The 14,642-nt window shown below is 61.5% G+C and overlaps 1 protein-coding gene across 13 annotated transcripts in view; it reads left to right on the top strand.

Annotated features, from left to right (window-relative positions):
• Positions 1–14,642, top strand: part of SHANK2 (SH3 and multiple ankyrin repeat domains 2) — a 469,884-nt gene that overhangs the window by 132,674 nt on the left and 322,568 nt on the right. For 10 of the 13 annotated variants that reach the window (XM_040465723.1, XM_040465722.1, XM_040465718.1 and 7 more), the window contains exons 10-11: positions 5,514–5,580; positions 5,953–6,123. In XM_040465723.1, the coding sequence (XP_040321657.1) occupies positions 5,514–5,580; positions 5,953–6,123 (238 nt within the window). The remainder of the gene's footprint in view (positions 1–5,513; positions 5,581–5,952; positions 6,124–14,642) is intronic. The other 3 variants (XM_040465727.1, XM_040465726.1, XM_040465725.1) reach the window with 1 other exon arrangement.

The following is a 14,642-nucleotide window of genomic DNA, read 5'->3' as shown; positions in this document are numbered from 1 at the left end:
GGATGACTGGGTAGTTGGTTGAGTGGGTGGATGACTGGGTAGTTGGTAGAGTGGATGGGTGGGGGGCTGGCATGAATCCACAGAGGGTATTGTGCATACAGTGCTGGGGTCTTCCAGGAAGTCCTGTGGAAGGGTGGCCTGGTATAGAATGGGTAGAAACAGATCAGCAGAGAGTTGCAGCGAGGGCCAACCAGCTTTCTTTGTGCCCTCCTCCCCTGTGTGTGGGGTCAGTTTTCCTCTGTCAGATCTCCCCCTGCCCTCAGTCCCCTAGGCTCTTTGCTCCTGGTACTGCACGATGCCCCCTCCACCATGCTGAGCCCCTCACTCTGTTCCTTACATTCCTCATGTTGGTCTCGAAGCCATACAGGGGTAGGGGCACAGCAGTCTAGGCGACGGTGTGGGATTCCAGCTGTCTGGCGAGGGACGGCCCTGACGGTAGGGGTGGGGGTTCGCCTGGGGCCCCCGGCCTCCAGCACAAAGCCTGGCGCCTAGTAAGTGTGCAGTTGGGTCAGCTTCCCTTCTTGACTTTGGGAAGGACAACAGGCAGGTGTCGGCGTGGATTGTGGGTGGCACCTCATATCCTGCTGTGACGCACACAGCCCCCCACCTGCCCCGGTGTCCCCTAAACACGCTGTCCCCGTGTGTATCTAGCACAGCCCTTTGGCAAAAGTCACGGACGGTTTGGGGGCACCTCCGATGAGGCGCCCTAAACCTTTCCCTGCTTACTGACGGGCAGAGTGTGGGTCTGTGGGCGTGCCCCACCACGGCCCAGTGTGTCTGTCCACAGGAAACCCTCTCGCCTCATCGATGAGGTGGGTGCAGGGCCTGGGTGGGCCAGAGGACCTACCTAATTCACAGGTAAATTCGAAGCATGCTCTCGGCTAACTCCGAGGGTGCTCCCTGGTAACTCGGAGCGTGCTCCCTGCTCCTGTGTGCACTGAGGCCTCCCTCCCCCCCTTCATCCCAGCACCCCCCACGCCTCGTGGGGAGTTGGCTGTTCCAAAGCTCAGGCATCTCTCCAACACCTCCTGGCCTGTTCATCCATACTTGACCTTCTGTCCTGCTGGTCCACTTTTGCCTTTTTTTGGCAAAAAGGTGCACTTTTGCCTTTTTTTGTTTAATTGTAAAATGTACAAACCAGAAGTCTTACTGTCTTAGTCTGTTCAGTGGCGTTGAGTACCTTGTTCTGAAACCATCACCACCATCCGTCTCCAGAACTCTCCGTCTTGCAAAACTGAAGCTCTGTCTCCATGAAGCACGGACCCCCGGCCCCTCCCCCAGCCCCGGCGCCCACCGTCCACTCTCCGTCTCCGGGAATCTGGAGACCCCAGGGGCCTCGCGTGAGTGGATCACACGTGAGCATCCACTCATCTGTTGACGGGCCCGGGGGTGCCTCTGTCGTTGGCTGTTGTGAGTGGCGCTGCTGTGAACGTGGGTGTGTAGGTACCTCTTTGGACCCCTGCTTTCTGAATCTGTCCTTGCTGCCGTAATGGAAGACCACAGACCAGGGGGCTTGAACAACAGACAGTTCTGGGGACTGGAGCTCCAAGGTTGGGTGCGGCACAGTTGGGTTCTGGTGGGGCCTCTCTTGCTGGCCTTCTTGCCGTGTCCTCATGTGGTCGGGGGGAGAGAGAGCGTCTCTGGTAACCCCTCTTACAAGGTTGCAAATCCCCCGACAGGGGCTACACCCTCATGACCTCGTGTCACCCTAACTACCTCCCAAAGACCCCACCTCCAAATTCCATTCCCCTTGGGGGTTAGTTTTCAACACAGGGTGGGGGGGTGGGTAGGGCACAGACATTAAGTATGCAACACTCCACCCCCTGAGCCCCCAAATCCATGTCTTTCTGGCATGGAAAGCACGCTGATTTCACCTAACAGTCCCCCCAAAGTCTTACCTCACTCCAGCACCATCTCTAAAGTCCCAAGTCCCACTTAAACATCATCCAGCTCAGGTGTGCGTGAGACCCCAGGTATGGATCATCCTCAGGCCAAGTACGTCTCCCGCTGGGAACCCGTGAAACCAACTAGCTGGGTGCTTCCAAGGCGCGACAGCGAGACCCTCGCGGGCCAGACGTCCCCGTTCCAAAAGAGAGGCTGAAACAGAAGGAAGGGGTGTCGGGTCCCCAGTGGTCTGGAGCCCAGCAGCCAGCTCCGCGAGGTCTTTCGGCTCGAGAACAGCCCTGTTTGCTTCGGTGCCCTGGCCTGCGGGCTCGCCAGGGCAGCAGCCTCACCCCTGCTCTGCAGGGCGGTCCCACCCCACAAGGCTCCTGGTGGAACCCAGGCAGTGGCCTGGTAGTCTCCGAATCTCCTTCGGGAAGAGCGTTGCATGTTTGCTGCCCGGGAGCTACTGTCCCCTCTCGTCCAAACCAAGAAGCCCCCAGCCTTCCCCGGTTACAGCCCGGCTCCGCCCTCTCAGTTCAAACCCGCGGTGTCTCTGCTCCCATAATCCCGTGCGCTCTTTGTCCAGTGGTAGTCCGGCTACGCCACGTGCACGGTCTTCTCTTCAGAGCACGCTTTCTCACTGTTTGCAACAGGCATGGGCTGAGGATGTTCCCCAGTCTTTGCGTTCTGGCTCCTTCTTGCTTAAGCCCTCCGCCTCCGGTTCGTCTCCCCTGGCATGTCACTACGAGCAGCCCGCTGCTCCTTCTCTCTGCATAGACGTCTCCTCCGCCAAATTCCCAACTCTCGCTCGTGCGTTCTGCCTTCCGCACAACCCTAGGACGCAAGCACCAGTCGGCCGAGCCGTGGGTGACTTTATAATGCATTTCCTCGTGATTTGGTGTGAGAGTCCATCAGAATGGCCTTGACCATCCGTGCACCCCAGACCTCTTCCAGCCTCTGCCACCCCCACTCCCAAAGCTGCTTCCGCACTGGCGGGCATTTGTTACAGTGGCCCCACCCCAGGACCCAGACCTGCACTCACCAGGGAAACAGAGCCAGTGGGATGCACGTGTGCACACGTGCGCGCGCGCGCGCGCGCACACACACACACACACACACACACACACACACACACACCCCTGTATGGTAGCTGAGAAGTCCAGGGCTGATGCTGTGACAAGCTGGAGGCCCAGGCAGTGGTGGTGCAGGTCTCAGTCTGAAAGCTGGCGGGGCTGAGGCTCAGCTTGTACTTCCGTCCGGGTCTGAAGGTCGGAAGAGACCTACCCGCCAGCTCAGACATCTGGTAGGCGGACTTCCTGCTCAGTCAGACTCTTTGTTCTGCTCAGACCTTCAACTGGTGGGACGAGGCCCACCAGAGCCGGGGAGGGCTGGCGGCTTTACTGAGCCTGCTGAGTCGGACGTTCGTGTCGTCCAGAAACGCCCTCTCAGACACACCCACGGTAGTTTTTGGCCGACTGTCTGGGCACCCCCGTGGCTCAGTCAAGATGACACAATTAACCATCATACCCGCTTTCGGTCCCTTCGGGTCTGACCCCGGAGGTAGAATTGCTACATCACGCAGTCATTCTCTTTCACTTCCCGAGGCCCTCCAAGCTGCTTCCCACGGTGGCTGAGCCTTCTTACCTTAACAGCAGCAGGGCGCGCGTGGGCGCGCAAACAGGCCGGGCTCTCCACATCCTCACCAGCACTTACTATCTTCTGGATTTTGATAGTAGCCACCCATCTTGGCAGACCCAGGGGCCGCCCCTGAACCGCTCTTTGCCTTCTGGCTTTCACTGGCGTCAGCAGTGGCTCCCGTGGCTGGTCTTCCACTGGCAAGCCGGGGAGGGCCCGGCCTCGGCGGCCGGCCGCTCCTCTCGGACGGCATCCTTGGAGGGCACCCGTGGAAAGCAGCGTCACTCCTGAGGGCGGGGGCCCGGGATCCCTGGGTGTCTGGTCCCCCCCCCCCCCCCGGCCTCTGCAAAGCTGCCTCCATCAGGACGCTCCAGGGCAGCGGGCCCGACGGGTTGGAGAGATCTACATTGAGGCAGTTTCTTGTGACCAGCTGGTTCGCGTGACTGTGGGGGCTGGCGAGTCTGGGATCCGTAGGGCGGGCGGGCGGGAGGCTCGGGCGGGAGTCGCTTCTCCAGGAAATCAGGGTTTGCTAATAAGGCCTCCGGATGATTGGCTGAGTCCCACCCGCGTCATCACCGCAAGGCTGTAGATGTGCATGTGTCTCCAGGCTGGCACCTGCAGGCCTGGCTCCCGTGGGTGTAGACCGTCGCCTGTGGTGCCGGGAGCCCTGCCCACATGCTTCTGGCGCCTGGTCTCCCTCCCCCTCCAGCCCCACCCCGGCGTTTTCGTGTCAGCCCACAGATCCGTGGGGCCCGCGTTGGGAGCGTTTCCCGTAGGTGTTGGTTCTGGTCTTCTGCACGCATGCAAGGGTGGGATTTTTTCCACCAGGCTGAAATCTGGTGAAGAGCTTTGGGTACTTTTTTGAGGATTCCCTTCTCCCTGCTTATGGGGAGCGGCTCGTGTCTAATCAGAAGGACGGGACGCGGGGGCATGCCGGGCGGAGTGCAGGACATGGTCCAGGGGCCCTCCAGGCGCAGGCTCACTGAGCGCCCCACCCTGCTCCTGTGCAGATGGTCCCTGCTGGGGACCTTCTGGGCAGACGCTTGCCCTCCTGTGGGTTCTCGTGGAATGAGAGCCTCACCTTGTCGAGTGGCCCGGAGCTTTGCGGGGGGTGAGCGTGATTTGTGGGGGCCGATGGAGCCTGTGGCTGCCGTTTTGAGAGTCATGACTGGGGTGCTGGGGGCCTCGGTCAGTGGTGCGTCTGAGTCTTGATCTCGGCTCAGGTCAGGATCTGACGGTTTGGGAGTTGGAGCCCTGCTCTGTGATGGCAGCACGGAGCCTGCTTGGGATTCTCTCTCCCTTTCTCTCTCTCTCTCTCTCTCTCTCTCTCTCCCTCCCTCTCCCTCCCTCTCAAATAAATAAACCAATTAAAAAACTTTTTCTAAAAAGAGTCAGGTCTGTTCTCCCCGCTTGTGATAACATGCATGGGCCTGGAGGGCACCAAGCTAAGCGAATTAAGTCACACGGAGACGTAAACCATACAATCTCACCGATACGTGGAATCTAAAAGTCCAAACCCACCGGAAGAGAGGTCAGACGTGTGGTTGCCGAGGCAGGGGGCAGGGGGTGGGCGGGGGGGGGGGGGCAGGAGGCACTGACTTCCAGGTAAAAGGTGGGCTGGTGGCTGAGATGTGGCGTTCTGCCCGGGGACTGGCGCTCACCCTGCCGTAGGTGTGCTGGCAAGTTCCCAAGAGAGCAGATCCTAGAAGTTCTCGTCCTGGGGAGAAGGGTCTCTGTAGCCACATGCGGTGACAGAGGTTAACTAACCGAGTTGCGACCTTCCCACCGTCGCCGGCGGTCAAGGTGTTTCCTCGCGCACCTTAACCTCACACGCTGTTGAGTGTCGGTTACATCTGAATAAAACCGAAAATGAGGGTGTACGTGTCGTCTTTCTGGGGGGCCCTGGGGGGCCCGCCGTGCGGTGCGGCCGTCGGCGGCGCGGACGGGTGCGAACGGCCAGGGCTCTGCGCTAACGTGACGTCTGCTCTTGGCAGGTGGCGATCATAGCGGGCAACTTTGAGCTGGCGGAGTACATCAAGAACCACAAGGAGACGGACATCGGTGAGTAGGCTCGGGGGGCGGGGCTCCGTCTGGCGAGGAGACAGCCCCCGCCGTCTCCCACCCCCGCGATGGCGGCTCCGCGCCCGCAGTTAGCAAACCGGGACGGAGAGCGCGGCCCTGGCCGCCGCGCCGTCTCCTCGCTTGCGCGTCCTCAGTACGCACGCGGTGGGCGGAGGGCACCGCTGTCCCCCTGGGGCCTCGAGTACATTTGCGGCTGACCTAGGCTCATTGTCCTGAATCGCACGCCTCCCCGTGTGAACTCAGAGGCGACGGTGAGCGAGGCGGAGGGGAGACCGGTGTCGCCCCGGGTCCCCGTCTCTGCGTCCGTTCCCCTGCCCCCGCGGGGGTGCTCACGACTGTTCCCCTCTCTAGTACCCCTTGTGCCGACCAGAAGGACTGTCTCTGGGGCCCCTCCTCTGGCCCATCGCCCTGCCGGCGGCTGGGCCCGCTCTTGCATCTTGGAAGAGCCCGCCGGCCTGTTTCCTCCAGCCCCGGGCTTGCACAGGACTTGCAGCGGGGAGCAGTCCCATTGGACCAGCGGTGGTGAGCTTTCACAGATGGTACCGATCCGTGGACGGGGTGGGCGGTGGGCTCCGAGGTGCCTGGGAAGGTGGCTGGATGGCGTCTGTGTCTCACCGCCTGTGCCCCTCCCCCCGTGTTTGAGCAAAAGCACGTGTCTGGCTGTCCAGTCTTTACCGTGTGTGATGTGTGGCTGGTACCCACCTTGGGTCTGAGAACCGAACAAGGATGCGGAGCCAGGAGCTTTGCTGGAGTCACCCCGGGCTGTGCGCCGGCCATCGGGGCCTCCCGAAGGCCGAGCCCGATGCCGACGCCAGTCCCTCCCGTGAGCCAGGGCAAGCCGCTGCGTTGCTCTGAGGCCGGTGCCCCCGGGAGCATGTCGTAAAGATGGATGAGTTCACGTCTGCCGTGCGACTCAGAGAATGAAGTGAGCCCGCGGCGGGTGCCAGCAGCTCCCGCCCGACATTGTCCCCGGGACGGAGGGCCGCGCGGTGGGATGGGGTCGTCTCCAGGTCGATGTATCAGACGCTGTTCCGGGAATCGGGGCTCTTTGAAGCAGGACACAGAGCCGAGGCGGGGCATGGAGCGTGTGCGGGCCTCACCCCACGACCGCGGCGGGGACGCGCCTCTTGCGTTAAGCTGTCTCTGACGCTGAGGGGCCTCCTTACTGCTCTGAGCACCGACCTTGATGGGCAGGAGGGAGTCGGGAAGTGGCTTCCCCACGCTGGCTCCTGGAGGGGGGCCGAGAGCCCCGTATATTCACGCTCCCGGCCCGCCCCACCGCCAGTACGAGGACCAGCCCCTTAACGGTCCTACTCACAAAGTGACGCGTCCCTTGAGGTACCGAGTTGATTTTAAGACAGAGAGTGGGGAGCTTCCTGACTGTCTCCTCCGTTTTGAGATTTCGAGATTCCCTACGTGGGATGCAGACTCTCGGACCAACTGAGGGCTTTTCCTACGATGGAAGGATCCCTGTGTGTTGGGTGAATACGTTTGAATCACCGCTCGCCCGTTCTGACCAATGATTTATTTAGACTATGAAGGGCAGCCCTCCTGAGACCTGGGGACACTCCCCGCAGGCTTGTACGGCGTCCGTATCTATCAGTCCTGGGGCTGAGGTCTGCGGCATTTACTCCGAACCTTTGTAAGACCACCCAGGCTTCGTGAAGACACAGGGCCAGCTTGTCGGTCACGCGAGGCAGGGGTCCGCGCCTCCTGTCCCCTGCATTGTGGGCTTTTCCACCGTGTACCCTGCAGGGAAGGGGTGGTCTGCTCCCTGTGGGGTCCCTTCGGCACCTCCAAAGAAGGAAAGGAGACCTATCCTTTCCCCCGAGTTTCTGACGAGGGGTCTGACTGTGGTCCAGCAAACGGGCCTGTTGGTCCTTTTTGTGGGCGTAGACATCCCTCAACGTGCTGATTCACCGACGCTGTCAGCCTGTTGTAAAACCCCGATTCAGCCCTGTGCGCACTGTGCCTCTGCCCTGTGCGCACTGTGCCTCTGCCCTGTGCCTTGCTTGTTCCCGGCGGGGAGCAGGTGCCCTGTGCGGTGGGAGTCTGGGCGGGGCGGCGCCTGCACCGGGCAGGAAGTCCGAACCTGGGAAGGCTTGAAGCTCAGGACAGCCTCACCCACGGCGTGCAAGCCGCTCGGCCTCCATTCAGGGGCGCTGTGCTTTAGACGGAGTTCCTGGAGGCCCCTGTCCTCACCCACGGCCCCGAATAAGCTCCCACCTAAGGAACTGGTGGTTCCTCCCCACGTCCTGACTCCTCCTTGACTCCGCGTTGCCCTCTGACACCTCACTTGTCTCCCACAGGAAGTGTTGGAGGTCCTGGCAATGCTCCTGCAGCACGGGGTCATGGGGAGACCTTGCAGGCGAAGGGTGCCCCCTGGTAGCGGCTGTCTGGGACTGGGACAGGGACACGGAGCGGGATGGAGGAGGACAGGCGGGGTGCAGGGTCACCTCCACAAGGTGGCCCCACGGGAGTCCAGGCTCTGAAATCCAGAGCCCCAGCCGAGCTGGTGCCTCTTTGGAGAAGTTGCGCGTCCTCGGGAAAGCCGTCTGCTTCTCGCTGCTGGAGGGGGCACCCTTTCCCTCTGGATTGAAAACAGTGTATTTTGCTGGAACCCCCTTAGGGAGCCCCCAGGGGTGCCTGAACCAGCTGGTACCCAGGTGCCCATCACTTCTTTCCACGATGACTCTTCATCGAGCACCTTCTCCCGCTCAGGCCCTGTGACCGTTTGGGGACCTTCGTCCGCCTGAGGCCTGGCCGGGGAGGAAGAGTGAGCCACAGAGCCTGATGCCCCCTTTGCCACCCTGCCCCGGGTTCCGGAGCACAGGTGAAAGTCCCTTCCCGAGCGGGACAGGCTACTAACCCGTCACCCCATCACCGGAGAACAGCAAGCGACTGTTCAGAAAACCAGACTCTTTGGTGCACGTTTCCTCTCTGATTGGTGCATCCGCCCGTTTCCCCCGTGTCCTGGACCCGTGCCACCCTGGCTGCTTCCTCGTCCCCCCTCCCCCTCAATGAGTCTTCTGAGCTGCTGGCTGTCGTTCCCCAAACAGTTCGGGAACCACTGCCCCCCCCCCCCGGCCCACCCCCACCACCATTCCTGTTCCTGACTGATGATGAGTTGCTGACCCAAACCTCCAGGGTTCCCCGGCACCCAGCAGTGCGTGCCAAGTGTGGGGTGTGCCTGGGGAACTCTGCGGACGGAGATGGCCAGAGCCGCCCCCAGGGAGCCCGACTCGGGGGCCTGGCGTGGTATCTGTAGTCACCAGTCTGTGTCCCCCCAGCATTCCGGTGCTGGGCTTCCAAAGGCCAGACCCACCTGTGCCTCCCGGGACCCCCCGCCGGCCTGCCCCACCCCCGGCTTGGGTGGGCTTGCTTCGACCGTGAGGACGGACCACGTACCAGTGTCCTGGGGTCGCCATAAAGAGTCACCAGCAGCCAGGCAGCGGGAATCAACGGAGATTTATTCTGCCTCCGTTCTGGAGACTGGACGTGCCGAGTCGGGGTGCTGGTGTGGCCAGTCCGTCCTTGCCTCCCTCGGGTTCTGATGGGACCTGGCGTCCCTTGGCATCCCTCGGGTGATAGGCATGGCCCCTGTCTTTGTCGCTGCTGCACATGGCCCACTCGCTGCACCTGTGTCCCCGGTCCCCTCCCCTTTCTCTGATATGGGCGCGAGTCTTTGTATTTAAAGTCGCCCGAAATCCAGGATGAGATTTCTTGAGATTCTTGAGATTCTTAAGTTGATCCAGGGATTAGGACTCACACGTCCTTTGGGGGCTACGTCAGCCACCATCGAGGGCACGCACGTTGTCACACGACTGTCCTGAGGCTGTTACCTCTGCGAAGGTACGCGTCCCTGGCGGGGATGTGTTTGCTAGAGTATTGTGATGTGTTGCCCTCGGGGAGAGCAGGCATGGGGCGGTGGGCAGCACCGGGGACACAGTTCTCTACCCTTTCACCACGCAGTTCTGGGGCCGTGCTGCAGTGAGGGTCTCTAGTGTGCTGTTTGTGAGGCTCCGTGGCCACGTGGCTCTCCGATTCTACCCTCTGTGGCCTGGCTCCCGACCCCCATCCTCGTGACCTGTGAGGGTGCTGTCACTATCTGCCGAGGTCGAGGCCACTCCGCTGTCTGCCCCTGGACCCTCGGGTGCCAGGTGTCCAGCGTGTTTGCTGGAGGGCTTCAGCTTGTCCCACGTGCCCTGGCTCTCCTCCTGTCAGCCTCACGAGTCCTGGCGGGGGTGCCGGGGAGGACAGGATGGGGCCGTGTTTCTACTGTACGATCTGCATTAAATCTTGACTTAGAAGCTACCCCGCGGCATAGGAGAAACGTGGAAGACGGGGACGCGTGTCCTGAACTTGAGGCTGCGGGCCCTTGCCTCTGTCGGGACGGCCCGTGATGCTCACTAGCAGACTTTAGCTGATCATTTAGTGGGGCTGGGGCACCGTTTTGGAGAACCAGGCTCACGTGTCGGGACTCTGGACCGAGGGAGTGAGGGTAAGGCTTCATCTGCATCCTGTTGGGTTGCGTTTCCGAATAGAAGTATGGTGGGCGGATCCCCCAATCCCGAGCTGCGGGTGGGGACGTGGGGTCAGCGTCAATACTCAGAGGGGGTAAATTAAAAGGCGAAACGTTCTCCTGACTTGGGTAGTCGGCGACGTCTTTCTCCGAAAGACCCTTCAGATCATCAGCTAGCCTCTGCCTGGGAGCGGCGGGCCCTTTGCTTTCCGGACGGGGAAGCTCACGACCAAGAAATCAGTACACTAGGGATGCTCCGCCGTGGCTTTCGGGGAAGACAGGAAGCATGCTGAAAAGCAGTGAGGTGATTAACGGGCGCTCCGAGGTCTGTAGGATCCGGAAATGGATCCAGAATGCCGTGTGGATGCATCTCTGTCCCTTTAAAAGGGAGATTACATCTTGTCGTGAAACGTTCTGCTCTCCATCCGGCCAGCATGCATGTTGCCAGCGCCTGATGCTGTGGTTCCTTCTGTTTTGTTTTGCTTTGTTTTTTTAATTCCCTTCCCCTTTAAACGATTAGACGTGACCTCCGTTTGGTTATTTCATTTGCCGCCTCCGAGAAAGTGAGGGTGTCAAAGCCGCTGCAAACACTAAAGTTAATCCCCATTTGCTGACATCCAGTGTTGAGCTGTCGCGGAGCCCACGAGCCCCCCGGGTCTCACGGGCTGTGCCGTGGGGCGTTTACGGCGGCTTCTGTAGGACGGAGGTCCCTGTGGCGAGGCTGCCGGGGAGCCGAGAGCTCGTGTCTGAAACAGTCATGCAAATATTAAGCGTGTTGCAAGCTGATGAGCTTTGGACCGGAATACCCTGTTTTTTCCAGTCTTTGTTATTTTTGTTCTTTGCCTGGCTTTGTGGGGAGATGAACTGTCAAATGGACTGAATGGCATGGGCTGTTCCTCTTCAGCTGAACAAGGTTTGTTTTCATACATCTTGTCCGTCTGCAGTTCCAGACAGAGAAGCAAGGAGGTTTTGTCTTTCAGGATGAAGCACATTGAGCTGATGTGTGAGTTTGGGTGTCTGGGTAGCCGATTAAGAGCTACGTGGTTACTGTTGCTAGGTTTCGAGACCGAGTGCCTGTGTAATTACGCTTCCGATATGTATAGATGATGGATAGGGGGTGGTGTTTCCAAACAGATTTCTGAATGCAATATTGTGTGTGTGTGTGTGTGTGTGTGTGTGTGTGTGTGTGTGTGTGTAGGTGTGAGAATGTAAAACCCATTCTGATAACCGAGCGGTGATTTTCCTTTTCTTTTTATTTTAAATACCTGTTCCGTAGGTCCCACCTGCTGTGAAATAAACCAGATCTTATGTGAAAGAAGCATTCTGTTTTCCTGGTATTTGGGCTGTAAAATGTGCCACTTTACTTTGAGACCTAGGGGGGCCCTTGGTGCTTGCCAGCAGGTCCTGGGGAAAACCCCAAGCTCTAACCTATTTCATTTCGTCGGGTCAGATCGATGGGGGTCAGCACGGCCGGGTCTCCTCTTTACGAGCTGTAGGAAGGAGCCTCCTCAAGGAAAGCCAGGCTGTTGTTGTACCTGGAATCGGGTGGCAATCACACAGCTGTTGTCTGGGTTCCCAGAGCCAGCTGCGGAGGAAGGGAGACATGATAAAGCCCTGGCAAGACTCTGCAGCCCAAGCGGATGTGAGCAGCGCGTGGCCGGCACCTGTCACGTGGCCTGTGTTCCTGGGTCCGTGGCCTCTGCGGGGCTTCGGGAGCAGTGCAGGGCGCGCGAGCCGGACTCCCTCCCTGCTCCCTCTTTTCCTGTCTGCCGGTCGCGTGCCTGCTGCTGGGGTGCGCGCGCCCCCCCCCCCCCCCCCCCCCCCCCCCAGCCCCGCTTCTCTCCGCCTGTCAGTTGAGAAGTTTTATCCCCAGCAGCGAGCGGACGTGCCGGGACGCGAGCTAAGGCGGCACCCTGTCTGGGACAGTTCCAGGTTGCACGTGTGCCGTGTCGGGATGGGGTTTCTCGTGTGGCTGACTTCTGGCACGTGGGCTGGCGAGTGTGGACGTGGGAGCCTTCCCTGAGGTCTTTGGTTCGTCCCAAGTGCTGTGTTGTCCGAACCCCCAGCGACACCTGTCTTTGTCCTGGAAAGGTGCAGCCGTGTCACAAAGCCTTGGCTTCCCGTGGCCTGCGTGTCTCCACGTGTCTTGCCTTCCCCGCCCGTGGTCTGTCCTGAGGCTCCCCAGCACCCACGTCCCAGCAGCTTCTTGGCCCATCAGGCATGCCCGGGGTTTTTGGAACGGTGCCAGAGGGAGGCCGGGTGGCTGGCAATTGGTCCTGCCGTGGCCACTGCCCACAGGGGCCTCGGCTTGGTGGCCGCTGCGGGACGTGTCCACTAGACGTGCCCAGCAAATCCTCTCACCTCCCACGTGTCTCCTTTCAGTCCTCCAGGTTGAACTATTCCCCAAACCGGAGCCTCTCCTAGCTCTTTGCCTGCCGTTCTGAGGCGTTTGGGCCCCCAGGGAGGAGCCGTAGCCCCCCCCCCCCCCGCCTAGCAGGAGGGCCCCAGACACCCACCGTCTCCCCCAGACGCTCAACCACACGTGCTCTGGAAACCCCCTTCAGTGTCAGCACACCCTCGGCCCCTGACTCCCCACCACATGGGGTCCCTCTCGTCACCAGTATCACGTGGCATCACCTTCATCATCGTCACGTGAAATCCACAGGTGACGTGGATGTGCCACGCACACGTCGTTGGTGGAGGTCCACCTAACGCCCCCGCCGGCCCGTAGGGGACCGGGAGGCAGAGCGGAATCGGCGGTGGCTTGGCGGTCAGTGCTTCCGTGAGCGCGTCCCGCCTGCGGGGCCCGCCTGTGCTCGTGCCGTCAGATCCGCCGTGGCCGTCGCTGGCCGGGCTTCCCGAGGCGGGGAAGCCCCTGGGTGACGACGTGCTGGATGAAACGCAACGTGCGCTTTCTCTCGTGCGGGCGGTGGTCGTGTTCCCACCAAACGCAGTGACTGTGTGCACCGTGCACGAAAGCGTGTGTGTGCGCGAGTCCCCGCGGGAGCTAATGCGCTCGGGCACACGGCTTTGCGTCCGCGTGAAGGTCTGGCGGGCCAGACCGAGCCCCCGGCGGGTCCCCGTGAGGACCACCCTCCTGTAGGACCTGGGGTGGGCCTGGGGAGTGGGTGGAAGGCCCCTCTCCTGACCCCGAGCGCCCGCTGCTGGGCTCCCCGTCCCTCGCTCCCCAGTACCCACTGGGCACTAAACCGGGGCTCTGGGCCCCAGGGCTGCTTCCGATTGCTGTCCCCTGACCCCGCCTGCCGGTGCTCCCAGCAGGACCCTCTGCTCTGGAGGAGGACCGCCGCGGTCTGGGTGTGCCCTCAGATGGGCGGGGACCCCCTTCTCAGGATGTGCTGCCTGGCAGGTGTGCCCCTTCTGCTCCGGGCTGGGGTCCCGGTGCCCGCTGGCCTGCGCCTGCCCTGCTCCTCCCTCCTGGGCCCCCGTCCTCCTTCGCACCTCGCCCAGTCCGGTCTCAGAGGGAGGTGAGGGATACCCCGGGCTCCCTGGCTCTGCCTCTGCCTCCCGCCTCCTGCGGGCCTGCTTGGTCTCCCCCCTGCCTTTCCCAGCCCCCACGGCCTCTCGGTCTGCGTTCTGATTTTTCGCCACGCCGTGACATTCTTCTTCTGCCGAGTCCGAGCTCCTGATGGAGGCCCTGGGCCAGGCTCCCAGGGTCGGCGGGGACAGGACCGTGTGATCTGGCTGAAGAGCTGGACGCGCGGTCATCAGTCCCCTGCCGAGGGGGAAGGTCTCCGCCTGTGCGAGGGAGCAGGTGGGGTTGAAGTCCACATTTGGGGGCGCCAATCCCAGTGGACTGTGGAGTCCGGACGGCTTCCCGGAGGAGGAGGAGGCGGCAGGCTGTCTTGATCCAAATAACGAAACAAAAAGAGATCGTGCAGTTTCCGGGCCCACTCGTGCCCAGATTGCACTCGGTGCCTTTTATTGGATCACGGTGACAGCCCTGCGGGAAGGTGGCCCCGTGACTGTCCCCAGGTTACAGATGAGGAGACGAAGGTGTCCGGAGACGTGTCACACGTCAGGCCAGAGGGCAGGGTACCAGGGAGCTGGGGTTTGGACCGAGGCCCCTGGCTCCAGAGCCACCCTTTCTGTCCTTGTGCGTCTCCTGGCCACCTGTACTTCCCGGTCCCTCCTGACGCCTCACACAGGCCTGTCCTCCCCACTGTTCTTGTCCCTGCTGGAGCGGGGTTCTGTCCGCCCTATGCAGTTCTGCCTCATGGGGGTCGGGCAGGCAGCTCCCCTCCCGTGCTCCCCAACGCCGGGCCATGGGGGCGCTCAGTCCAGAGACCCTCCCGTGGATGAGCCACTGCCACCTTTCGCCGAATCCTGGGGACACCTGTCCTCGGCTCTGCCCCAGTGCCCGTGGCTGACTTCCTGAGCAGGTTCTGGGTCCTGCCCGCTTGCCATTTTTTCTGCCTCCTCCTCCCCTCCCCCTCCCCCTCCCCTCCTCCTCTCCCCCTCCTCCTCCCCCTCCCCCTCTCCCTCCCCTCCTCCTCTCCCT

This window comes from Herpailurus yagouaroundi, unplaced genomic scaffold (assembly GCF_014898765.1).
Source record: "Herpailurus yagouaroundi ecotype Mexico unplaced genomic scaffold, PumYag 569, whole genome shotgun sequence".
NCBI lineage: Eukaryota > Metazoa > Chordata > Mammalia > Carnivora > Felidae > Herpailurus > Herpailurus yagouaroundi.
The sequence above is the reverse complement of the archived record's forward strand: the minus strand, read 5'-3'. Positions and strand labels throughout refer to the sequence as shown.